The sequence below is a fragment of the Theobroma cacao genome, chromosome 2, assembly GCF_000208745.1.
Source record: "Theobroma cacao cultivar B97-61/B2 chromosome 2, Criollo_cocoa_genome_V2, whole genome shotgun sequence".
Classification (NCBI taxonomy): domain Eukaryota; kingdom Viridiplantae; phylum Streptophyta; class Magnoliopsida; order Malvales; family Malvaceae; genus Theobroma; species Theobroma cacao.
In genome coordinates this window covers 3,642,674-3,667,126 of record NC_030851.1, presented here as the reverse complement: position 1 = coordinate 3,667,126, position 24,453 = coordinate 3,642,674, and the positions used below count along the sequence as shown (strand labels likewise).

The 24,453-nt window shown below is 36.5% G+C and overlaps 4 protein-coding genes and 1 non-coding gene across 17 annotated transcripts; 4 read left to right on the top strand and 1 right to left on the bottom strand.

The window, feature by feature from the left end:
* Positions 462-534, top strand: TRNAE-CUC. Its single transcript has one exon. It is a non-coding gene; the product is annotated as a tRNA-Glu (tRNA).
* LOC18607691 lies at positions 624-2,926 on the top strand. Of its 2 annotated transcripts, none has more exons than XM_007041967.2 (2): positions 624-784; positions 1,932-2,926. In XM_007041967.2, exon 2 carries the CDS (start codon positions 1,934-1,936, stop codon positions 2,681-2,683), a length of 750 nt encoding a protein of 249 aa, XP_007042029.2. In that variant the 5' UTR covers positions 624-784; positions 1,932-1,933; the 3' UTR covers positions 2,684-2,926. The 2 variants fall into 2 exon arrangements, with proteins under 2 accessions (XP_007042029.2, XP_007042030.2); XM_007041968.2 differs by having other exon boundaries at positions 631-784; positions 1,924-2,926.
* LOC18607690 (fructose-bisphosphate aldolase 1, chloroplastic) lies at positions 3,774-6,275 on the top strand. The gene is made up of 6 exons (XM_007041966.2): positions 3,774-4,071; positions 4,618-4,887; positions 5,009-5,118; positions 5,226-5,316; positions 5,413-5,682; positions 5,790-6,275. Exons 1-6 carry the CDS (start codon positions 3,895-3,897, stop codon positions 6,066-6,068), a joined length of 1,197 nt encoding a protein of 398 aa, XP_007042028.2. The 5' UTR covers positions 3,774-3,894; the 3' UTR covers positions 6,069-6,275.
* LOC18607689 (B-box zinc finger protein 19) lies at positions 7,011-10,269 on the bottom strand. 2 transcript variants are annotated; one of them, XR_001926661.1, is made up of 7 exons: positions 9,865-10,269; positions 9,276-9,372; positions 9,044-9,159; positions 8,699-8,944; positions 8,478-8,572; positions 7,668-7,910; positions 7,011-7,273 (listed from the first exon to the last, which is right to left on the bottom strand). XR_001926661.1 is itself a non-coding variant. In XM_018115410.1 (6 exons), exons 1-5 carry the CDS (start codon positions 9,955-9,957, stop codon positions 8,483-8,485), a joined length of 642 nt encoding a protein of 213 aa, XP_017970899.1. In that variant the 5' UTR covers positions 9,958-10,268; the 3' UTR covers positions 7,023-7,273; positions 8,478-8,482. The 2 variants fall into 2 exon arrangements, 1 of the variants encoding a protein (XP_017970899.1); XM_018115410.1 differs by lacking the exon at positions 7,668-7,910 and having other exon boundaries at positions 7,023-7,273; positions 9,865-10,268.
* Positions 15,968-23,574, top strand: LOC18607688 (kinesin-like protein KIN-7E). 11 transcript variants are annotated; one of them, XM_018115260.1, is made up of 15 exons: positions 15,968-16,146; positions 16,657-16,796; positions 17,385-17,644; positions 18,020-18,109; positions 18,211-18,311; positions 18,413-18,526; positions 18,599-18,680; positions 18,771-18,838; positions 18,954-19,019; positions 19,105-19,229; positions 19,658-19,997; positions 20,815-20,919; positions 21,077-22,015; positions 22,130-22,446; positions 22,905-23,574. In XM_018115260.1, exons 3-15 carry the CDS (start codon positions 17,416-17,418, stop codon positions 23,224-23,226), a joined length of 2,898 nt encoding a protein of 965 aa, XP_017970749.1. In that variant the 5' UTR covers positions 15,968-16,146; positions 16,657-16,796; positions 17,385-17,415; the 3' UTR covers positions 23,227-23,574. The 11 variants fall into 11 exon arrangements, with proteins under 11 accessions (XP_017970749.1, XP_017970741.1, XP_017970750.1 ...); XM_018115252.1 differs by having other exon boundaries at positions 17,059-17,644; XM_018115261.1 differs by lacking the exon at positions 15,968-16,146 and adding an exon at positions 16,267-16,311.

Below are 24,453 nucleotides of genomic sequence, written 5' to 3'. Positions count from 1 at the left end.
TTTTTCAAACTAAACTTTCTCGTCATCATTCTTCTTTTATTAACATGATATATACAAAGACCTTGATAGGAGATCAGATTACATAAATTTCATTTGTTCATATAAACAGCACAAGTGTTAACTATGAAAAGTTAAAAAGTATGCAAAATTACACGTAATATGCCACCCCATTAATGCAAACACATTTTCAAAATTCAACTTAGAAGTCAACCATGACACATGTGATTCATCTTAAAAACATCACACAAGCATTATCAATAATATGGACAATATCAATCAAATACCAAGTTTTGATCTTTCCTTTAGTAGGGAGCTTATCAATAATAGCCATCCAGGCTAAGAGGGCCTGTTATTAGTTATTAGTAAATAGTAACAATGGGTTTATTCGAAGGGGATTAAAAAACGCATATAATTAATAAATATAGAAACTTTTAATGCTTATACCAGCATCCTCCACATCATCCGTTGTAGTCTAGTTGGTTAGGATACTCGGCTCTCACCCGAGAGACCCGGGTTCAAGTCCCGGCAACGGAACTTCTTTTTTCTCCAGGCACTAGAATATCCCTTTTATTCAACTTGACTCAAAACAGTGTCGTTTTCGCGACCCTTCCTAAAGGCTTGAAAGCTGGTTATTCTTTACACGTTGCCTTGCTGAAACGCCACGTTTACACCATTCCCTCAAACTCAAGTCTTCTTCCGTTCTTCTCAAGTCCTCAATAAAAGGGGCCCACTTTTCCTATCCTGCAAATTAGGGTTTTCAATTTGCTAAAATCATTTCAATTTGGTATGTAGATTTCTCCGCCTTAAAACTTTTTCTCTTGTAAAGTTTCAATATTTCCCATTTTATCAAAGTATTGAACTTCGAGTTTCCGTGTATTGCGTTAGGGGTTATGTTTATAATGGCTCTTTAAACTTTTTAATTAATTTTTGCCTTTCATCCCCATCAATTACTCCTTTACCACGAGGCCTTGATTTATGCTCCACTTTCAGAAACCAAAAAAGATTGCCAATTTATATGGAAAAAATCGTTAATTTAATTATGCATTATTTTAAGTTGTTGCTATTAGTGTAACTTATTTGATTGCTAATTCAGACATCAGTTTTGGCCTTTTTGTTTTAATTTCCATTATTTATCAATTCAAGTTAAGGTGTAGTGGCTGATGTGAAAAGTTGCTTGATTAATATAATTTTCTGCTCTTAAATATTGTTATTTGAATTATGCTTTTTGTTCTTGGCCCAAAAAATGAAATAGAATAAAAGCTTTTTGGTGGAACTTGTGTTGTTCTGATGAGGCCATTATTATTATGAATTTGCTTGGTTACTATTTGGCTAGGATTTGTTTAGAGAAGATTGCTGCAATGTTCTATGATCTGCTACTTTGATTAGTTGAAATCAAACTTAAACGTCAGATTGCGATATTCAATAAGTGTGTGTGCTGCCTTCCTTAGTTGAACTGGATTGTTTTTTTTTTTTAAATTGTTTATCTGGAGAATGCTTTAGATGAAAATTTAAAGAGGGGAGTCGGTTTTGTGGTTTTCAGCTATTTATAGTTATATGTACACTACAGGATGAGTACATGTCTATCTGATGCCAATTTTTTTTTTTCTGGTAGTATACCTAACCATAAAACCTGGATAGCTTATACGGTTGTCTGATGTGTAAAATTCATTGTTTGTTGAGTGAAAGCATCATAGTTGTTCTATGTTATGCACCTGAAGCAAGTATATTTTCTGGTTGTATACCTAACCATAAAACCTGGTTAGCTTATACGGTTGTCTGATGTGTAAAATTCAATGTTAGCTGAGTGAAAGCATCATAGTTGTTCTATGTTATGCACCTGAAGCAAGTATATTTTGTTCGATGAAGTTTTATGATGTGTAGCCTTGTCTTTGTTTGCCTGTTATTGACATTGTTTGCTGTAAGTTTTGTAGCAATGGATGTAGAAGATGATACAAGAGAAGGCTCTGTTTCCTCTGTTATTCTTGAGTCTTTGGAATCTACCCAGAAGGGAGATAAGCTTTCTGCTGAGGATTTGGCTTGGGTTGATTCTTGTCTGATTTCAGATACTGAAATTTTGGAAAGAAACTGGACCTCTTTCAAAGATGTTTTGCTGGAGATCATTGGTGACCAACCTGAGTCACTCGACTCTTCTGCAACTGGAAGTGATGGTTTTGCTGGAGGAACTGAAATCAAGATAGTTCCTTCCACTGAGGAGGCAGAGACTGCCAAATACTCAAGAAGAACTGATGATGATCTTGTTGTCATTCCAATTAATGGAGACAGTGAAACAAACACTGATGGTGATCCAATCAAAAGGACTGCTTTTCGGTCCCGAGTTCTTCAGGAAGACTCCACTGAAACGTTTCGGGGAGATCCTTTCCTGCCTACCTACAATGAAGATGAGAGAAGGGGTGAAGCTATTGATTTAGGACTTGAATTGAGTTTATCTGCAGATGAGACGAATTCATCAATGGTGGATATCTTCAGGGTCTGGGATTTGGACATTCCAGCCGAGGAAGATGGTCTTATTAAACAGTTGAACAAGGCTATTGCTGAGACTTCCTTTCAATCAATGCCATCAACTTTTGAAGATTCAATGGCATGGAAAGACTTGAAAGATGAGCCACTAGATAATTTGATTGCTAGCATTGCAGATCTGTCTCTAAATAAAAGTTCTAGTTAAGTTATCTGTCCATATTAGATACTAGTCATGTACATATGTAGGCTTGTTATATTGCCAAGATTTATGCTGCTGTGATCTCATGACATCAACAATGAGATAATAGGCGTTTGGTTGTTTCATCGGCTTAAGATGGTCTTTTCGTTTTGCATAGGATTTGAAAGAGACAATTCAAGTAGAATTGCAAGTAATTTGAACCCCGACTTCGGCTTAAGCCCCAACATGCCTTAGACAGTTAGACACCAAGACAGCTTTGTTGATTTTATTTTAGCCTGGCATCGCCACATTTCAAGGCCACCGTCTGCATCAAGAATCGACAGGCAGAGCATTAACTTAGAATTTGTTAGACTTCTCAAAGCAGTAGCATTTCCCAGTTTTCGTAGAATAAAACCCAGTTTTCTTTAACAAGCTCGAGCTCAGGCCACGATGTGGGGTATTGATTAGGTCTGCACAAATGCTGCTCGGTATTCCAACCACTAGGAGACATTGTTAAACAAAATGGTTCTAGCTTCTCAGTACGCTAAAGCAAAACTATCATTTTGGTGAATCTTAACCGCAGATCATATCCTTTTTCCATCAGCCACATGTACGCCAAATAATGGGGTCAACAAGATCAATGGCCCACCTGATGATACGGATTCTCCGTGGTCTACATGGCATTGAAAAATCTCAATGGACAAGATGACTTGGCATTCTGTCAACCGTCCGACATGGGGTTCACGATTTCATCAAACCCCTAAAAACTTAAAACCATGGCCATTAATCTGAACAAAATTAGAACCTCATGTTCACTTCCCGGAGGATTCTCTCAAACAAAGTCTAATTTGGACGTACTACATAGTGAATGTGATGCATTTGTCTATACCCTAATGACATTAGAAGAGGAAAAATCTGGGGCATTTCAAGCCCTTTTAATTTCTAAACATATTCTTTTACGAGGCGGGTATAACACCGTCCATATCAGCCAGGCATGCAGCCTGCCAAATGTGCAAGATTATCAGACACATGGCGGCACGAGATTCGCCGACGCATGACAGCCTCAAATGTGACATCCCATTCCCATGACAATAGACTGCACAACTATAAATACAGTGAGTGAGACTTGCATGTGTGGTTAAGAAGCCCCAAGTTGAGAGGAGATAAGGTTAGAGTGAAGCCCGTTATAGGCTCAAGCGGTTAGCCTCCATCAAAGCAAACGAAAAAGAGAGAAAGAAATGGCATCAGCTTCCGCAACTCTCCTCAAGTCTTCTCCTATCCTGGACAAGTCTGAGTGGGTTAAGGGCCAAAACCTCCGCCAGCCTGCAGTTTCTGTTGTCAGATGCCACCCCACCGCCCCATCAGCCCTCACCGTCCGTGCCAGTTCCTACGCTGATGAGCTTATTAAGACCGCGGTATGTGTACTCAATGCTACTCGACTCTTCTTATACGATATATAAAATATTTAAGTCTTCGAGTTCGATATAGATTTAATCTCCTGAACCATCTTTTTATATATTAGCTTAGCTTAGTTAAGCTATGCTACACTAAATTCCTAATTTGCGTCACTTTAACGTATTCCTATGATATTCTTATATATGAATACGATAAGTTATTAAAAAGACAAGATACTCACGTGAGACACGTTTCTGTGTCCGACACATTATCTTGAATTCATGTTAGAATAGTTTATAAGTGCAACTGCTCACTCTATCTAGTTAGATAATTCAGATTGTATGTGATTCAAAGAACTTAAAAAAAAATTAATTCAAAGAAGTGTAAAAGGAAAATAAGTCACCAATCCTGTTAAAGAGATTGCAAGTAAAATAAATTAATCTATGTAGTTTCTGGGTGGTTTAATTTTATTGATTAGATTATATTGCTACTTTTGTGAATGAGTTTCTGAACTATGTAGGACACACCATTTGACGTGCGTTTTCCTTTCTTTCCTCTGGATGTAGAAAACCATTGCATCCCCAGGCCGTGGTATTTTGGCCATGGACGAATCAAATGCTACATGTGGGAAGAGACTTGCCTCAATCGGTCTAGAGAACACTGAGGCTAACCGCCAAGCATACCGTACCCTTCTGGTGTCAGCCCCTGGCCTCGGCGAGTACATCTCTGGAGCTATCCTTTTCGAGGAGACTCTCTACCAATCTACCACCGATGGAAAAAAGATGGTTGATGTTCTTGTTGAGCAAAACATTGTCCCTGGTATCAAAGTTGACAAGGTAAAGCCAAAGCCAATAACCTCATAGCAAGTTACGCATACATATGATGTTTAAGGAGGCAATGGAATTTTGTTTGATCAGAATTTCACCAACACTTGTTAATCGATGATGATAAATGCAGGGTTTGGTACCCCTCCCTGGTTCCAACAACGAGTCCTGGTGCCAGGGCCTTGACGGTCTTTCCTCCCGCACAGCTGCCTACTACCAGCAGGGTGCTCGTTTCGCCAAATGGTACTCCCAGTTTTTTGATAAATTCTCACTCATATTTAGATAGTGTTAAAAAGAGGGAAAAAAAAAAAAGCAATCTTGTATAACACTAGCCTTTTTTGATTGGCCAGGCGTACGGTTGTGAGCATTCCCAACGGCCCATCTGCCTTGGCAGTTAAAGAAGCAGCTTGGGGTCTTGCCCGCTATGCCGCCATTTCTCAAGTAAGTCGAGAGATGAGAATTATGGTGAGAATTTTTCTATATAACAGTGTGCTTGTGAATTGTTACTCAGAAATTTTTGCTGCTTTTTGTTTGCAGGACAGCGGATTGGTCCCAATTGTGGAGCCAGAAATCTTGCTTGATGGTGAGCATGGAATCGACAGGACTTTCGAAGTAGCCAAGAAGGTTTGGGCTGAGGTTTTCTTCTACCTTGCCGAGAACAATGTCATGTTTGAGGGTATCCTCCTCAAGCCCAGCATGGTCACTCCTGGAGCAGAATGCAAGGACAAGGCCACCCCTCAGCAAGTTGCTGACTACACCCTCAAGCTCCTCCACAGGAGAATCCCCCCAGCTGTCCCCGGAATCATGGTACATTTCTTTACAACCATTATGATCTAATCAAGAATTTGCTTGGTGTAAATTAGTAAATCCAGTACTAATGGTTTACAAACCATTTCTGTTTTTCTGCTGTGCAGTTCTTGTCTGGTGGGCAATCTGAGGTTGAAGCCACCCTCAACTTGAACGCAATGAACCAGTCTCCCAACCCGTGGCACGTCTCATTCTCTTATGCCAGAGCTCTCCAGAACACTTGCTTGAAGACATGGGGAGGCAGACCCGAGAATGTTAAGGCCGCTCAGGAGGTACTTCTTGTCCGTGCCAAGGCCAACTCACTTGCTCAGCTTGGCAAATACACCGGTGAGGGAGAATCAGAGGAGGCCAAGAAAGGAATGTTTGTCAAGGGCTACGTCTACTAAGCTGCAGAAGAGATAATAAACGCTTGAAGATGAAGGAGATAACCGGGATCTAGCTAGTTTCTCTCACATGTGTTAATGGTTTTATAGCCCTGGAGACTATTTTTGTTCTTGATTACATGTACTTTTAGCCACTTAATAAACTTCTTGGAGACTATTATGTATGCATCATCACATACTAAAATGCTAGAATGTGCATTTTGAGCTCCAGTATTTGGGTCTACTCTGATTCCTGCATTATCGATTTCTCAGCCTGCATGATGCTGTTTGCTACAGCTATACCGCAATCCACCTCAGTAAACATGCTCGGCAGATGCAGCCCTGCTCTTCTGGTAACAAATCATGCCATGGATCGGAATTGTTCGAACTGCCCACTTTTTGGTTTCTCTTAAAGATTAGTACTGGGTCCAAGCAAACAGAAAATGAAGAATAATTGCCTTTCTCTTCATTCCATCAAAAAGAAAAATCAAAAAGTTAGAATGTTTAATGAATTCGATAGAAGATGTTGATCTTACGCTTTGCTTCTCACAATATCGCGAACACCTTTTTGGATTCCAACACATCAGAAATTTTAGGAGATGAGGAGGAAAGAAGTGGGTCATAGGATTTCAATCCATACTCTGATTGCATTTAATTGTCATGTCTAAATACTAGTAGTAAGTTTTATCTGCCAGTCTTAACCTATATCGGTAAGCAAAACTAATAATATCACCATTTTCAGCTGGTGTTTTCTGAGGCAAAACAGAACTGCTTGACAATGGAACTGAACCAAAGGTAAATTCCTTAGTATGACCACGTGCCACCGTTCTTTTGTTCCGCATTTCATCACAAATGCAAAGAAATTCACAAGAAGCAAGTGAAGCAAAAGTTTCACCTTAGTTCTTCGTGAATTTTTTTTCACTTAACATGCTGATGCGGGCTTGTCTTTCTGATCACCAGCAACAATTTTGATGGAAATTTTTAATTGAAAAGGACATTAACGAGGGTGTATACTTCCATTGGCACAAATAAAAACGTCACAACTTCACTACTCGGTTAGGCAAGAATATTTGATTTAGGTACATGGGTAAAAATTATCTTCAACAGTTTTCATTTTTGTGCAAGGAATGGAACAGACAGAAGCCTAACCCATGGGGAAGGAAGATATATCTGACAAGGACCGCAAGCCCTCAAGAAATACACAGATGTGAGAGATCATCCAGCAACATCTGCACCCAAAAAGTGATGGACCACATTTATTAGACAAGAAAAACAATCATCCATGGAGTGGAAAACAAGGGTTTTGCATGTGTGTGCATTTGGAGGGAAATGTATTAAAAAACAAATACTTGGTTAAACAACTATAATTTACTAAGAAAATGAGCTAGTAAATGTGGTGGCCATGTAATTTACTAAGAAAATCTCGGACATGATAGCAACAAAACTTGGGATGTGAAGCTGTATCAATGGATGGAAGTTAGTGGTTGAGAGGTACCACAGAAGCTCTGTAGCATGGAAAGTTCTAGCTACAAAACATTATTTTTTTTTTCTGGCAAACTATTGTCCTTGCTACTGACAAATAATAGCAGCATAAATTTAGGCAATCAGAAGACAAGATGTTACCATCATTTGGCTTCAAAAGTTATTTTTACCCTGCATGAAGTTTACTTGCATTTGACAGAATTTTTCTTGGAAGATATTAGCACAACTTGCCCCCAAGACAGAAGCTCATTCTTACTCAATAGGTTAAAAACTCATAAACAGCTAATTGTCAATCTTTCTGTTTCTCATGTGTTTCAATAGGAAGGAACTGCTCAACAGGTCAAGCTCTACTCAGAAAAACCTTCCAAGTATTTCAAACGCCACCTGAACACCAAATGTCAACTCTATCACCAGAAGGAAAAAATTTCTTGTTTCAGTTGCTTACAGGGAATGTCAAGTTACGTTTACTTCTCTGCAGACTCAAGATACAAGCAATGACGAACATGTTTCATATATAGAAACAGACACCAATTGGAGGAATATTCTTTTCTCTGTTCACAGTTCACACGTAGTTGACAATTCCTAAGTTCATTCAGAAAATCAGATCTCCAAGAGGACAAACCACATAATCCACCTAATATGACAAGAAATATTTCTCAAGCAATGTCTAGCTTTAGAGATACATTCTTTTGCTTTCTTATAGTCACAGTTCATCAAAAGCACAGAAAGAGCTACCTGGCAATAATAAGCAATGTCATGTGAGAGGAAGCCTACCTGCTTGGGCAATAATTTGCGCCCACTTTATTTATATTAGGTCATGCATTCTAATACATAACAAGCATTTATAAATAAAGTACTGAGATTTGCACAAAAAACTGCAAAATATCATTACCAAACTTTAGCAATGCTCTTAAACAAGTAATCAGTTCAAGCTAGGGATAATAGTCATACCTAGCTCACTTATCAGGCTCTCTTTTGAAGGATCCAACAGGGACCACACTTGAAGAGTCATGATTATTGCCACTCGAAATATCCATGCCTTGCTCCTTAAACATGAAGCAGTCACTACATTAATTAGGTTTGAAAAAAATCTAACTACACTGCTTAACACGCAAGGTTAAGAACAAAAATGCTAGTAAAAGAAAAGGACAGAAAATTGGGAAAATCAGTACCTGATTGGTTGAAGCTTGACCATGCACTCGTTGGGGCTTGGCATTTAGATCAATCAATTTATTACCCACCTTTCCATCCCCATCAGAATTACCATCAAGCACTGGAACAGGAGAGACTCTATGATTTTGCTGGTTCTCTCTTGCTGCAAGCTTAGGTTGCTGCTGATTCTTATCCTTCCTTACTTCGTTTGGATCAAGCGTTTGCAACCCCAGTTCGTCCAAACGACCAGGCTTATCCCCTGGAAACTACAACAAAAGGCACCAAACAAAGAAAATAAATTTTAGCAGACTTTCTAAATTTAAAAACCAAAAAGATTAAAACCGGTCTTGTATAGAGTAACAAACCTCAACTCTCTGCCTCAACAAGAGATATCTCCCATGGGTCCGTTTACCTCCAACATGTACAATCATATCACATTGCAGGCAAAGGGAACTACCATCCACTTCACAATAAAAGAACGCTACATACAAAAAATAATCAACAAAATTCCAAAAAGAAAAAAAAAAAGTTTTCACAATAATTTACATTATTAAAAAAGTTTTTCTTCCATTTTTTTTTTTTTTTAACGTTTCATACCAGGAGCATTTTCACATATATCACAGCGTGGGACATCGCTGGGGTCTGCTAACCCAACTCTCACATGTCTACTTGCAAGCTTGTTACACATGTGAACCTGAAAGCTCCCAGAAAAGTTTCCTTATTGATTTAACAAAAAAAAAAAAAAAGAAGTAAAATAAAAACACACAATATATTAAATACTAGAGCTGAAAATTTGCGAAAGAGAATGCAATGCAACCACGCCAATCATACTTCATCAAGCAAGCACAGAAAAAAAAAAAAAAACTTCCTATATACATTGAAATGTAATTTACTGTTCAGATTTCGCCCTTTTTTAACGCCTTCTAATTGAATTACTACCAAAATTGAAACATAATCTAATTCTAGAGACGACTTCATTGATTTCAATTCCAAAACTCAACTTTGACTCAAGAGAGCACATTTAAAGAATATATTTTTATGGAATATACAGAGTTTCAAGTCAAGTTCGAGTTAAATCAAAACTATACGTACATCAAGTATACTTATACGGCTACACGCGTTAGTAGGCGTGTATAAATACGCAGAGATTGATTAATAATACTAATAGTAATGAAAATGAAGAGACCTTTTCGTCGCAGGAACGGCAAAGAGCGGCCTCGTCGGCGGCGCAGAAAAGGATAGCGGCGGCGCTCTCGCAGACGTCACAAAGCGTTCGCATTCTATTTTTTTTTTTTCTGTTTGCTTCCCGTTTACTTCTCCTTTCTTCGCTTCGAAGGCATTCTTCCACAGAGCGAAAAACTGATCAAAATTTTTCCAAGCAGGAATTCAACGATTCAGCAAATGATTATTCATTAAAATCCAAGCAGAGAGAGAGAGAGAGAGAGAGAGAACGACGATGAGATTGAAACAAGAAAGGATCAAATTGAAAGGAAAAGGATTTTGGTAAAAGAGAGAAGCTGGGGAAACAGAGAAGCAAAGACTCTTTGTTTCAAGGTCTCTGAGAAACTGCGAGAAAGAATTTGGCAAGAAACATTAAAAAAAAAACAACGCTCACTCGCTGCAGTATGTAAATCCCGTACTCGCCACTTGTCTTCTACTTCTTTTTCTTCCTTTTTCATTTTTTAAACTCATAAAATGAAGGATTACTCGTTAATTTTTTCGTTTATTACTTTATTTTATATAGATAAATATTTAAATAATCCTTTTATGTAGAGTGGAAACGTGTCAGCAGAGGAAGGCGAGTATGGTTTGGTTTAATAATGGCGGAAAGTAGATCTGCGAGTGCTGAGCTGTCGACTCCATGATCTATTCCATTTTTTCAGCTGGTGACCTTAAAGAATTAAGAATTTTCGACGCGCTTCTTCAGGATGTGAGGACACGAAGATCGCTTGAAAGCATGGCCCCCAGGAACTCCTGGTAGGTGGGTTCCACTCGCCTGACTTGGCAGTCAGCCTTTTCTAAGAATTTAGCGTTATTCTATGCTGTAAGGTTTGGTGGGAAGCCATAAGATTACCATTTATCTTATGGATCCAACCCTTTTTCCTTTACTCTTGTTGGATTGTCTTTCTTTTTTTTTATTTTTTGCAAGAATTTGGTTTGTCTTGTTGACAAAAAAAATCATTTTCTTTTCAACATTAAATAATTAAAATCTGATATATAATTATTATTGAATTAAATATTAAGATACAACATGACGCGTGGGTCTATTTTCGGTATCTACTACTATTATTTTAGATACAAATCGAAACAATAGGTTAAATAAGAAAATAATTAAAAAGATTCAAGAAAAAGAATCAAAAAACATAGGCTTCATAAGGATTCGAGAAGGTGTGCTGGCACTTGGGGAATAGGACAAGGGGACTACAAGGACCAAAAATAACAAATAAAAAAGCTTAGATAGAAAAAAAAAGTGGGTGTGTGATGAAACGAAAGAACCAAAAAGTCCAAAAAAAGAAAAAAAATTAGGTTAAAAACATGGATTGTGGTGCAGCCACTTACGTGTGGCCACTAGCTTTGAAAGGTTGGGAAGAAAGGAACAAAGAAAGCTCCCCTCAATCAATTTTCGTCCACCAATTTCATATCCAGCATTGACCCACCCTCACACATTTTAAGGCCATTACTTTCCCTGGTCACGTTGCTTTTTTTTGGCACAACTGAACAGCCTCAGAAACTTGTTTTCGGATACAACTTTCAAATGAGCATAAACTCTATGGATCTACGCCTGAGAAGGAACGTGCTATGCTTAATTATAATGAAAAAAAAAGTCTAACCGTCATGAATATAATAAGAGTTTTTCTTCATCTATTGATGATAAATAATATCAGAATAAATATATATTTTTATTAAATATGAGAATTTTATAAAATATATCAAAATCAAGATAAAATTGAATCAAATTCGATTTATTTTTTCTATAAGTGAAAGATTCTGTGTTACAAAACGTTACATAATTTGATGGATTAAAATGTCACTAATCTCTTTTTAAGAAGATATGAAGCAAATTTGATTTTATTAATAAAAACTTTTCTCTGATTATTATGTATATTTTTAAATTAAAAATATAAACCAATAACATAAAAGCAAAGGTAAAAGCAGTCACTAATTTTTCTTCCAATGCGGGTCAGTAGCAGTGTTGGCTGCACTAGAACGGGTTCTTTTTCTCAAGGACTGATCCGTCCATGTGTTAAACCGCCCACTAATTTTTCATGCAATTTAGGTCAGCCAAGCTGCTGGGCTTTCTATTAGAACTCCACAAAACAAAACATTGGGCTGCATGCCTTCAATTTTCACTTCAGGCTCTCACTTTTTGTGGATCACCTCATCATTTTTTGCCAAGCTCTGCTTCAACAACAACAAGCTCAAGCTATAGATCATAGATGGGGCATTTTCACCATAATAATCCTAAATAATTCAAATGGTCAATTTTTTCATTTAAACATAATTAAATATTATATTCAACTATCATGGTGGGTGGCATGCTAATAAGAGAGTGACATAACTGAATTGTGAAATCCTTACTACTCTAAACAAAACCCCACAAGAGTGAAAGCCATCATGGTGAATTGAAAGTACAAAATAATTATAATACTATATGCTTAATTAAATCTTGTTTCATAAGTACAGGATGATAAGATTAATATTTTTTGTGTGCAAAGAGAAATGGCCGACTGCCTCACCAAAGAATAAAGAATAAACCTCCTTGAATTGAACATCTTACCCAAAATTTGTGGTCAAGCTCGAGCAGCAGCACCGCCACCTTTTATTCCACCGTTTGATCAGTGGATGATTTAAGACCTTGGTTTAAGATCCTACATTCGTGGCATGACCTTAGGGGGGGGGAATGCTCATGAGTATGGTTGTTAATGATTATGATATTACCTTTTGAAAAGAATATCCAACTACTACCACCTTTTTTCAATGGAGTTTTAATTATGCTTTAGATGATGATCTAAGGAATTTCCATGGATTATTTGTATTATTAATGTTATGATATGAAATTATAATCTCTTTTGTTGGGAGAGGTAAAATCTGTTCTTGTTGCTCTTATCAGGATAAATTCTACTTGTACATTTTGCGAATTCAATTTTTTTACATAAAATATTATGTTTCTCCTTTCAATTAACACCATGTAAATATCTTTTCTCTCGATTAATATTCGATGGACGATTTATATTCTTATAAAGAATTAAGTTGTTAATTTTTTTTATAAAAATTGCAAAATTATCTTTAAATATGAATAAATTAATTAATTATAAATTGAGATTATTTTATTAAATTTATTAGGTAAAATTAAATGATTTTAATTTATACATGAAAATATTATTCATAAAGTGTTAATTGAAAAATTAATATTTATATAATATTAATTTAAAAAAATTATAAAATATCATGTGAAAAAAATTAAAATTTCGAAAATGTAGGTAGAATTTATTAAAGAAAAAGAAATGAAATTCTTGGTGATGGGTGATGAGACACAGGCAAAAGGCTCAGTTAACTTGAACATCACAGGTTTTGAGTTCTGTTGTCAGCAAGCTGCTGGTTTCGGCAGCAACCTTTTTCGAGCTCTGCCTTGGAATTCAAGCAATAATGTTGAATGCTCAATAAACACATGAAAAGGCTTCTCTAATGACTTGTCGTATTCATAATCTTATCTGGTTTTTAATGCACTCTTTAATATTTCAGAAACTCATAATAATCACATTAATGAAGTCATATTCACATATTTAGAGTTCAATTTACTTTTCACCAACTTGGATTCTATGGCTTCTTGTGTCAGTAACATTCAAAATGGGATCTTTGAGACCATCTCCTATGATCAATCAATGATTGTAATGAAGAAGCAGACGAGTAAGGTTTTTGCGTACTAACATTAACTTAATCCTTCTCGTGTAGCTTGCAAAACAATGGCCACCTTTATTAGGTTTGGAAGCCCTTTGTTAGGGTCTCTGTTCTCTCTTTTGCAGGTCTGGCTGTTTCATTACTTTAGCTTCATGGGTCTTATCCTCTTTCACTTTTGCATTTTGCCCTACATAGGCAGCCTTAACTAAAAGTCCAAAACTTTGTTGGCAATGAACCCATCATAAAAAAGTGGAAACATATTCAATTTCTTACAATCAATTGTGGTACTAAACTGAAAAAAAAAAACCCTCATTTATTTCTAATAAAATTTTCTTCTATAGGCAAAAAAAAAAAAAACACATGTATGTTTCTAAGACTATAAGCACTTGACTTACTTCCTCCAACATGGCGGACCCATCAAATAATTTGTAACGCGTGCAACCTTATAATTATATCACATCCAAAAGTATTCTCTTTGACTGCATTTTTGCCTCTTGTTTTTTTTTTTTGGGTTTTTTAAAGATTTGCTTATTTAATTTCTTCCTTTTATAGCATTCACCATGCCCAACATCGTGCTACATAGTGGGGTTGCTCTAACTCTGACAATCTATTAACATTTTCCTCTCAAGGAATTGGTCTTCGGCTCAAAATTCGACCCAATTCAAGAAAAGGTGAAAATTAAGAACAAATGGAGTCGTAAGGCTTGACTTTTTCCCACGAAAATAAAGTGTTATATTTAAATTATTCAAAGTTTATATTTAATGATATGTCCATATATAAATTTCATACACTATATATATTTATAAAAAACAATTATATATTTTTTATACACTAATAATATATTAAATATAAATTATTAAATTCCTGTATAATCTTGAAATCTGGCATTTAGTACATCACCTCATTATAGTTGGCAGTTAATCTAACCGACAAACCGGCGCAGGACTCCTTTCACCGTTATGCCTTTATCTTTCATAATTGCTTGGCTATGATCCACACTTTCTTCTATCCACAGCCAAAAAAGGTCATGAACTGATGATCCGTGATCTACGCCATTGAGAATCGGGGCATTTTTGTCATTTAGATTTGATTTTACATCGCGTTTTGTTTTTCAATTGTTTCTAGTCAATTCTTCTCCTTGTAACTTTCACAGAAATGGTTGTTGCAATATTTGGATTTATTGACAATTTTTTTAAATTATTATTGTGGATGTCTATTTCCTCATTGCTTAAATAAAATTTTCGTTTATTAAAAATATTTTTACTATAAAAACGTTTAAATTGAGAAGATACAAGTAAAAGTCACTAAGTTGTCAATCAAAATGATAAATTTATCATTTTTCCATTATTTGATAATGATTAATTTATCATTCATTAATAAATTTTTTATCATGCCAAACATGATTTTTCTGTTCAGTTTAAGAAAGTAAAAGTCATATAAATAAATGAAAAAAAAACCTTTTTTTGACAAGTGATGTTTTAATTAATAAAATTTAATTAAAAAAATAAAAAAAGTAAACTTGTATTAGTAATCCTCATTGAGGTCAACATGCGAAGCTGGGACTCTTCAATCCTTAGGAAATCAAATCTATAGGGGAAGCGGCCAAATTTGGTTGCACGTTGAAAGAATGTCATCTAGGTACTAATCTTTTATTTGTTAGTTGCGATTAGAGACCTAACGTACTTCCCACCCACTCCTTAAACAAATTTTTGGAAGTTAAGAAACCACTCAACAAGGTTTTTTCTTTCAACCTAAACCAAATTATCCTTTTTAATTATCATATTATGGCTGAGGGTCAAATTCTATGATTTCTCATTTGCTACCAAGGTTACTATTGTCCTTATAATTAAAATGGCAAGCCTAGCTCTAGGAATTCCTCGTTTTCTTTTGCAATTACTTTATCAAACATAGTCAGCTGGAACCCTACTACTTTTTTGGGTTTCATAATTTGCCACTACAAGATCTCAGTTCCCCACTCATAAATGCCAAATATTTAAATATTTTTAGGATTTAATTTTATAATTGAATAGATTTAATAGGATGAACATATACTATATAGTATGAAAGGGTCAAAACAGTTTAACAGCCCAATAAATATCGGAACTCCTCGAAAAGAAACAACAAATGGGAGAGCGAAATTTTATATCGGGTTGTTTGGTGATCTTAACGGTAATAAAGTACCGATCGGACGGTGAGATGCGAAGCTAGCTGACAAATCCATAAAGACCACGTGGCGTGAGACAAACTGATGCCAATCTCCCTTCTGCCACGTGCCCTACCCTTTTAGAAATCCACAAACAAAAAGCAAGGGTAAAATCGTCATTGAGTTACTCTCACAGGCCATGTTCCATCCCCCACAGCTGGTCCAAAACGCGCAAGGGAAGAGAAACTTCAAAAGACGTTGACGTCGCATCAGATTCGCAGGACCACGGGTCCCATTTCAGGAGCAAGAGAGAAACCGCTTATAACAGATAAAAGAAAACGCTCCCTTTCACTTTCTCTCTCATTCCCTGCGATTTTTGATGCAATCGCCGGTTTTAACTGTTCCATCAAGCTCCGTACATCTCCGGTTGGTTCTATTGTTTTTCACCATTTTAACCCTTGTGTTGAATTTCACATTCTCCATTTTATCCTTCCAGTTTTCAACTTTATTCCACGCGTAAAGCGATAGCACCTTTTGATTTCGCTTCTATTCTTGCTCTTCCAAGTCACGTCTCTCTTCCTCGTCGATGAAGTTCGTAGCAGCTTTCATTTCACTAAAACTTTTTTTTTCGTTTCTTTCTTTTTTTTTCCTTTAAATAAATTAAAGGAAGGAATTTAATTTAGTTTATGCTTAAGCTTAAGGACAGATTGACAAGTGTATTTTGTTTTCGTACGTGAGGCAGTTGTAAATTTTTTTTCAGTGTTTTTAATCTCAGAAATTAACGGTTAGATTTTTTTTTAACTAAGCGCTAACGTTTAAAAATAAATGAAACTCGGAGGCTTGCGTTAAAATGCCCCTATTTTATTGTGTTCTTCGAAGCAAGCTCAGTTGTCTTTTCAAACGTTGTTTAGATTTTATTCGGTTTGGTGTTTGCAGTGCTCGAGTTTCGAGGAGGAAGAGTACGGTTAGCGGTTTCCCTTTCAGATCAGAGCATAATGGAGGGAAAACGACAGGGTTTTGGTACTGAAGTAGATACTCTTGGTTCTTTTAATTGAACCGCCATTCTGCGATTTGAGGTATAAAAAAAAAGGAAGTAAAGTTAAGATTTTCGTTGCTTGGCATTTAAGCATAGTTGGTGTCTTGGTGACAACTAGCGAAAGTTTTCTTTCTTTTTCTTTCCCTTTAAAAAATTGATTATTTTTGGGGGTTGAAGGCTTGAAGATTAGGGAGGGAGCTTTTCATCTTAACTACCAGCTTGATTGACATTTGTTTTTTATTTTCATTTTTTAAATGTTGGTTTTAGTTGATGTTTAACTTTAAAAATCAAATCATTTTCAGGTTGGTTGGATAAAAGCTTATGATTAGCTCGTTGTTGCTGATATAACCCGTAATTAGTCTTTATACTCGTGGATCATTTTCTTTAGTTAGTTGGCTTGATAATCATGATTAGCTTCTTGTTGCAGATACACTATGGTTGTGGAAGGATGGGCCTAGGCCTAATATATCTTTGGCAGCCTCAACAACCTTGTTGTTAACTTATAAACTGTCTTGCATTTTTAGGAAAGCAAGATTGAGTGTGTGTGTTTGACCTCTTGAGTTTGATTCTTTTCTCTTTCTGAGAATCTGCGTATTCATGGGTCTTTTTACGATTTAACGTGTGGTAGGGTGAGTAACAACAAAAGAGGAGCGTGAAAAATGGGGGCAATTGGTGGGGAAGAGTTAAAGAAGTTGGAGAAGGAGCAGAAGGGGCAAATGGCAGGTGCTCGTGAGGAGAGGATTCTGGTTGTGGTGAGGTTGAGGCCTTTGAGTGAGAAGGAAATTGTAGCAAATGAAGTTGCCGATTGGGAGTGCATCAATGACAGTACTATCCTATATCGGAACACCCTCCGGGAAGGGTCCACATTCCCGTCTGCCTATCAATTTGGTGAGCAAATACCTGCTTTTTCCATGTTTTGGCTGTGATCTAATAAATTTGTTGCTTTAAATTAGTGATAACTGACTCTTAATTTCTTGCTCAAACTTTCACTATGATATAGCTAAATGGATACTAAATTTCTCCTGTAAAGTGCCTGGCGAATTGAACCTAGGCCATCTTAATGATCGAGATCTCGTCAATTTTTTATATAACCTACATTGTTGGCTTAAGTTTTATAATGAGATTTAAAAGCGTCAAACTTCAAAATAGTTATTTCTGTTATGTGCTTGGGATTTGAAAGCAGTTTTGATGAGTAGAGTTTCATTTTATGTATCTCTATTTATGTTGCTGTCTTTTTTTCCTTCCTTCTTATGTTGGGGACAGATAGAGTATTTCGAGGTGACTGCTCAACAAAGCAAGTGTATGAGGAAGGAGCCAAGGAGATTGCTCTTTCAGTTGTTAGTGGTATTAATTGTAAGTAGGGGTATCGGCATCTTGGTGTTTGTTCTCTGTTGATGAACTACTTGGTGAGGAAAAAGCTTTCTCTAACAATTTTTCTTCCTTCTGTTCCCCAGCTAGTATTTTTGCATATGGACAAACTAGCAGTGGGAAGACATACACCATGACTGGAATAACTGAGTATACTGTTGCAGATATATTTGACTACATAAACAGAGTAATGAAAGTTTTGACTTGTTTTAGTTCCATCGTGTTTGCATTTTTCCATACCTATTACTTAAAGGCGTTCCTTATGTAATACTGAGATCATCATTACAGCATGAAGAGAGAGCATTTGTTTTGAAGTTCTCAGCAATTGAGATATACAATGAAGCTATTACAGACCTCCTAAGCTTAGATAACACCCAACTTAGGCTCCGTGATGATCCTGAGGTGAATACCAACATCTAAATTTGTTTTCATTTTATCGAATATATGGTTGCTCTAACAAGCTCTATTCATCAGAGAGGAACCATTGTGGAAAAAGTCACGGAGGAACCACTGAGGGACTGGAACCATTTGAAAGAACTCCTGGCAATCTGTGATGGTAAAGCATCATAAAGAGTTCTCTGTTTACTGGATGATGTTGCACCTCTATGTAATTTTATTAATATTTTAATACATTGCACTGTTGCAGCTCAAAGAAGGATAGGAGAGACCTCCTTGAATGAGAGAAGCTCCAGATCTCATCAAATTATAAGATTGGTATGCTTCTCTTTGTGTTGCTTGATCATTTAATTGCTAATAGCTTATGTGTAGTGATGTCGAGTTTTTTATTTTCTTTTTGAGCTTACCATGATGTGACTTCTAACTTTTGTAGACAATTGAAAGCTCTGCTCGTGAGTTCCTAGGAAAAGAAAATTCAACCACCCTTTCAGCAAGTGTGGTATGGCTCATGGAATTTACTTTACGTTTGCAGTTTACTAAATAAGTAGTTCTTCTCAAATAATGAAAATGGTATTTGAGTGCAGAATTTTGTTGATTTGGCTGGAAGTGAACGAGCATCTCAGGCATTATCCACCGGGGCAAGACTGAAAGAGGGTTGCCATATAAATCGCAGTTTACTGACTCTGTCAACTGTTGTTCGCAAGCTAAGGTTGACTGGCTATATTTAGAGTACTTTTTTTTTTTTTATTTCAATCATCTGCAACAAATTGTTTAATATATATAAATCTTTGGGCATAGGTGTGTGATTGTTTAAGTAGTTATTTATAGCCTTCAGTTTTTCAATTTTAAAAGGAAACAGAGAATTTGGGGCAAAGTTTTATGATGGTTTGCTTATTTAGACTCAGAGCTGAATTTTTCTCAATAAACTAATTTTTTAAATCACTATTTGCAATATTTTTTAGGGTTAGTTCCTTCTATCCGGTTTGTTAGTCTGCGTTAGTTTCAGTAATATTTTACCACAAGATTGTGTCCGAATACAGAATTCTTTTATGAATTTAAAAAAAGGCAATTTCTTGTTAAAATATCATCACCTACTAGATTGCTAAACTCATCAACGCGGTGCTATGATGGATGCAGTAAAGGCAGACAAGGGCATATCAATTACAGAGATTCTAAGCTGACACGCATACTGCAGCCATGCTTGGGTGGCAATGCCAGGACTGCCATCATATGTACCTTGAGCCCTGCGAGGAGCCATGTTGAACAAACCAGGAACACTCTTCTGTTTGCTTGTTGTGCAAAAGAAGTTAGTACAAAAGCGCAGGTCAACGTGGTCATGTCTGATAAGGCCTTAGTTAAGCATTTACAAAGAGAGGTGGCCAGGTTAGAAAGTGAACTCAAGACTCCTGCCCCTCCTCCTCCCTCAAGCAGTGACTATGCAGCTTTGCTGAGAAAGAAAGATCTTCAGATTCAAAAGGTTATGATTTGCTTTCAAAACTCATCTGCAAATATATTTGGACATGCAATTATGTGTACCTCAACAAAAATCATTTCTGTCACATATAACATATATATTGCAGACATGCTGCCTGCAGCGTGATCCTTTAAGTTTTACTATATTGGAAGTCATATGCATTGCACTCAATAGTGACTGAAGGGATGCTGGGGTTTGACTTTTGAATGTATTTCTTCGTTCCTATCTATGGTGAAAATAAAATAAAGTTTTTGTTCTTTTCATAAATTGTGTTACTTAACAAGGTCTTTGGTATGCATTTTGTGTCTTGGTGTTTATAGGTTTTCACACTTCACTTGGTAGATATTTTAAGGACACTCTTACAGGTTCCAAATGTTCTTTCAGATCTCTCATAAATCATTCCCTTTCGGAAATTAGGAAGGATGTCATGGGATCCTCTACACAGAGCATAGTTGATTGTTGTTTTTCCAAAAATAAATGGATTGACAGATTTGCAATTTATGCAACTACTCCTCTGTATCTTGTCTAGCATGATACATAAACCTGGTGGTGAATCATGCATTCTGATGATAAAATTATAAAGCATGGGTGATATAAAATTGGATTCAGGATAGGTGAAATTTTGACTACAGCATGCAAATAGATGCTTTTGCTTGTGGAAGTTAGGCTGCAAGCAAACTGTTTTATCTTTTGCTCAGAAAAGCCGGTTTCCTATGCATTATCACATCTGCGGTGGTTGACATAACAATAGAAGTGAAAGCTTAGGCATTTGCATGGTACTTGTTGCCTAACATTGATTACATGGCTTTGCATTCTGCAGATGGAGAAGGAGATTAGAGAGTTGACTAAGCAACGTGATCTTGCTCAATCTCGGGTTGAGGATTTGCTGAGGATGATTGGACATGATCAAGATTCAGGACAATCGGTATATGTTATTGCCTAAATTCTGTATCTTTACATGTTATGCTTTTCGCTGAATATGGTGCCTAATAGCTATATTGTTCATTAAATTTTAATTGCTTAATTACTTTTTGATAGCTCCATTTTCAGCTGCTAACCCTTCTTTTCCTTTCTCTGATCAGGCAAGGATCAATTACCATCTCAATCAACAAGCAGGGGATGCATGGGATGATGACTATTCAGCATCAGAATCATCTTGTTTGGCTGATTCTAATCGATTGGATGTGCGAGTTCAAAAATTTAATTCGATCCATTGTTATGACACAGAGAGTGGGAGTAATCTTGCAGAGCCCTATCATGAGCCTCTTAACAATCATGAGGATCATTCAATGTCTGATGTTACCTCCTCACCTCTGTCAATTGGAAAGAAGCTTGTTAGATCGGATTCTGGGCGAAGCCTAGATGAGACTCCAGGTGAAACTGCTGATGTTGAATACTGCAAAGAAGTTCAATGTATAGAGACAGAAGAATCAGGCGGGGATGATAATTATGAATCTCGTGTCTTACCCAATGGTGAAAGTGAAGGAACATTGGCATTGACACTGTATGGAGATGGAGATGTGGCAGGCCAGGAAACAATGTCTACCACAATGAATGGAGGTAGAGAAACAAATCATATTCAAAATGGTTTTATATATGATGCATTGGAGCAGAGACTTCATCATGCACAGAAGACAATTGATTCTCTTGTAAGTTCTTACCCTGATAAATCATCCCCAGATGCCCAGATAGCAGATTTGTCAAGTTCTAGAAGCCTGAAGTTGAGTAGGAGCTGGAGTTGTAGAGCAGAAGTCATGGGTGGTACATCTTTTCCTTATGCTGACAGAGAATATATTGAAAGCACCCCACCCAATGGGTTGGAGAAAAACTTTCCTGGAAGACCAGAAGGTTACGGAAAGAAGTTTCCTTCATTAAATTATGGTGCCAATAATGAAGTGCTTTCCAGGAATAATTCTCAGTCTTCTCTTGGGTGTGCTTCTATCAAGACTTCTGCAGATGAGGATATTACTAGCATTCATACTTTTGTTGCAGGACTGAAGAAGCAACTTGCCAATGGTCAGGTGAGAATATGCCTATTATTTTCCCTTCCATGTCTGGGGAACTTTAAAATGTGAAATTGGGCATGTGTCATGAAATTTGATTTCTTTGAAAATGTTTTGATACACTCATCCTAGGAGGGCACAGGGCTAGAAGCAGATGAGTCTGGAAAGGGTATGAAAGATGTAGGACTGGATCCAATGCATGAAGCATCGGGCACCCCTCTGGATTGGCCCCTGGAATTTGAGAGGCAGCAGAGAGCAATATTTGAACTTTGGCAAGCTTGCAATGTTTCCTTGGTTCACAGAACATATTTCTTCCTGCTCTTTAAAGGTGATCCAACTGATTCCATATACATGGAGGTAGAGCTTAGGAGACTTACCTTCCTCAAGGAGACATTTTCTCAAGGAAATCAAGCTGTAGAAGATGGTCGGACTCTCACACTGGCATCAAGGTTCTCTCTTTCTCTCTCTTGCAAGCATCAATAGTCTAAGGGACTTTGAACAGTGATGTGTTCAAACACACAACTTATTATCACATTCCTTGTTTGAACACAGGACATATATATATCTCAGTCTAGAAACTGTCAACAGAGCAGAGTTCTCTTCTCTGGAACCTCCATAGGTTTCAGTATCTAGTGTTGGATACCTGATGTTGCATATCCGTGAAGTATGCTTTAGTGCTTGTCTTAGTATTTATACTTTGGACATGGTAATTGGGAGGATCGCAACCAACCAGTAGTGAAAATCTAGAAAAATGCACAACAGCCTTAGTAAATGTTTGAAGTTTTTTTCTTTACATTGTGACATGGATGTTATTTTATGTATACTTTCCTGGAACATATATATATAATCCTTGCATATAATTTCTACTTAAATCAACTTGTCTTAATCTGTTAACTTGTCGATGCAGTGTGAGAGCTCTTCGCCGTGAGAGACAAACGTTGAGCAAGCTGATGCGTAAAAGGTTTTCAGAAGAAGAGAGACAGAAACTGTATCACAAATGGGGCATTGAGTTGAACTCGAAGCAGAGAAGGCTCCAGCTGGTCAACCAGTTGTGGAGCAATAACAAGGATGTGAATCATGTCACAGAGAGTGCTGCTATTGTTGCAAAGCTGATTAGGTTTGTAGAGCAAGGGCGGGCCCTCAAGGAAATGTTTGGGCTTAGCTTTACTCCTCCACGCCCAAGGCGGAGATCCTATGGTTGGAAAAACAGCATGGCGTCCCTTTTGTGAGCTTTGTTTATGCCTATATAAATATACGTATACAGCATAGAGGTAATTTCATGAAAATTATAGGCCATATAGCATTCTTTTTGAGATTGAAACTGTGACAGATTGCGATGACCATCATAGAGTGGTAAAAAATGTAAATCTTAACCTGGAACGGTTTAGAGGCCAAGCTGGGATTGATGAAATTGCTTTCTGGTTTCCTATGTATCTCTTTACACTCGTGATAGTCTGTATTAATATCTAGGTGAACTTGGATCAAGTAGCACGGATTTTGGAAATGTGGCTTTCTGGATTTGCTGTTAGCCTGTCAGGCTTGTTACCAATTAATGAATAGGATTTGCTTTCTTCTTCTCCTCTCTCTACCCTTTCCTTCCGGCTGATAGCTTTGAGCTTTAGCAACTCCTTATTGCAATGATGAATGCTGCAATCTGATACCCTTCTCCGCCGTTTTTCATGAAGCAAACACGGTATATTGCTAGCTGCCTAAGCTTTGTTAATTATCAGTTGGATTTTATTCAGTATTTCAAGTATTGAAGAACTATTTATAATTGATTTAAGTAGATGACTCAAATGTAACTTTATTAAGCTTTGTAAATACCAAGTTGCACTAACCATCACACTTTTTTTATTAATTAAATACATGCATCAGTAAGTACCAAATTGACTTAGATTATATTCTCGAATATGATAAACTAACCTAATGCAATTTCTTTACATGGAATTTCTAGGTTATTTATCTATGTAGTATTTATTTTTGTGAAGTATAAGCTAAATTTCATGTCAATCAAAGTTAGAAAGTCTAACTTTATTAAAACGTAACAGTATCACGAGATCATTATTCTTTTCTCGAAAGATTAATTTGATAGAATGTACAGCGTTTACGTTTATAAATTTTTTATTATTTTCTACTTACTTGGTAATCATTGTCAATCATCTTACCTGTCACTTTTTGGAAGCGTTTGACATTGATCGGATTAAAGTTAAATTCTTTTTTGTATTACCTTGACACTAAATCAATATCTTCTCTTCAAAAAAATAATCTAATTTATAAATTTTTCATAATTTTAGACAGGAGATTGAATGCAAAAAAGAAAAGATGGATGATATATTTTTCCTTTCATAAAATCCAGTCTAACGTTTTCATTTAAAAGTTTATTTTTCTTGTAAATTATCAACTATGTCTAAACCCCTTTATTTCAAAGGTTAAACGCTGCGTTGAAAGACACCCGT

What these genes read in the sequence shown, in the direction of transcription:
- LOC18607691 (XM_007041967.2), top strand. Translation starts at nt 1,934, where the DNA reads ATGGATGTAGAAGATGATACAAGAGAAGGCTCTGTTTCCTCTGTTATT.
- LOC18607690 (XM_007041966.2), top strand. Translation starts at nt 3,895, where the DNA reads ATGGCATCAGCTTCCGCAACTCTCCTCAAGTCTTCTCCTATCCTGGAC. An exon ending in ATGAGCTTATTAAGACCGCG is followed by an intron (nt 4,072 to 4,617) that starts GTATGTGTACTC and finishes CTCTGGATGTAG; the next exon opens with AAAACCATTGCATCCCCAGG. An exon ending in GGTGCTCGTTTCGCCAAATG is followed by an intron (nt 5,119 to 5,225) that starts GTACTCCCAGTT and finishes TTGATTGGCCAG; the next exon opens with GCGTACGGTTGTGAGCATTC.
- LOC18607689 (XM_018115410.1), bottom strand. Translation starts at nt 9,957, where the DNA reads ATGCGAACGCTTTGTGACGTCTGCGAGAGCGCCGCCGCTATCCTTTTC. An exon ending in GCCGTTCCTGCGACGAAAAG is followed by an intron (nt 9,373 to 9,864) that starts GTCTCTTCATTT and finishes GGGAGCTTTCAG; the next exon opens with GTTCACATGTGTAACAAGCT. An exon ending in GTCAAGCTTCAACCAATCAG is followed by an intron (nt 8,573 to 8,698) that starts GTACTGATTTTC and finishes TTCATGTTTAAG; the next exon opens with GAGCAAGGCATGGATATTTC.
- LOC18607688 (XM_018115260.1), top strand. Translation starts at nt 17,416, where the DNA reads ATGGGGGCAATTGGTGGGGAAGAGTTAAAGAAGTTGGAGAAGGAGCAG. An exon ending in CCACCCTTTCAGCAAGTGTG is followed by an intron (nt 19,020 to 19,104) that starts GTATGGCTCATG and finishes ATTTGAGTGCAG; the next exon opens with AATTTTGTTGATTTGGCTGG. An exon ending in ACTGTTGTTCGCAAGCTAAG is followed by an intron (nt 19,230 to 19,657) that starts GTTGACTGGCTA and finishes TGATGGATGCAG; the next exon opens with TAAAGGCAGACAAGGGCATA.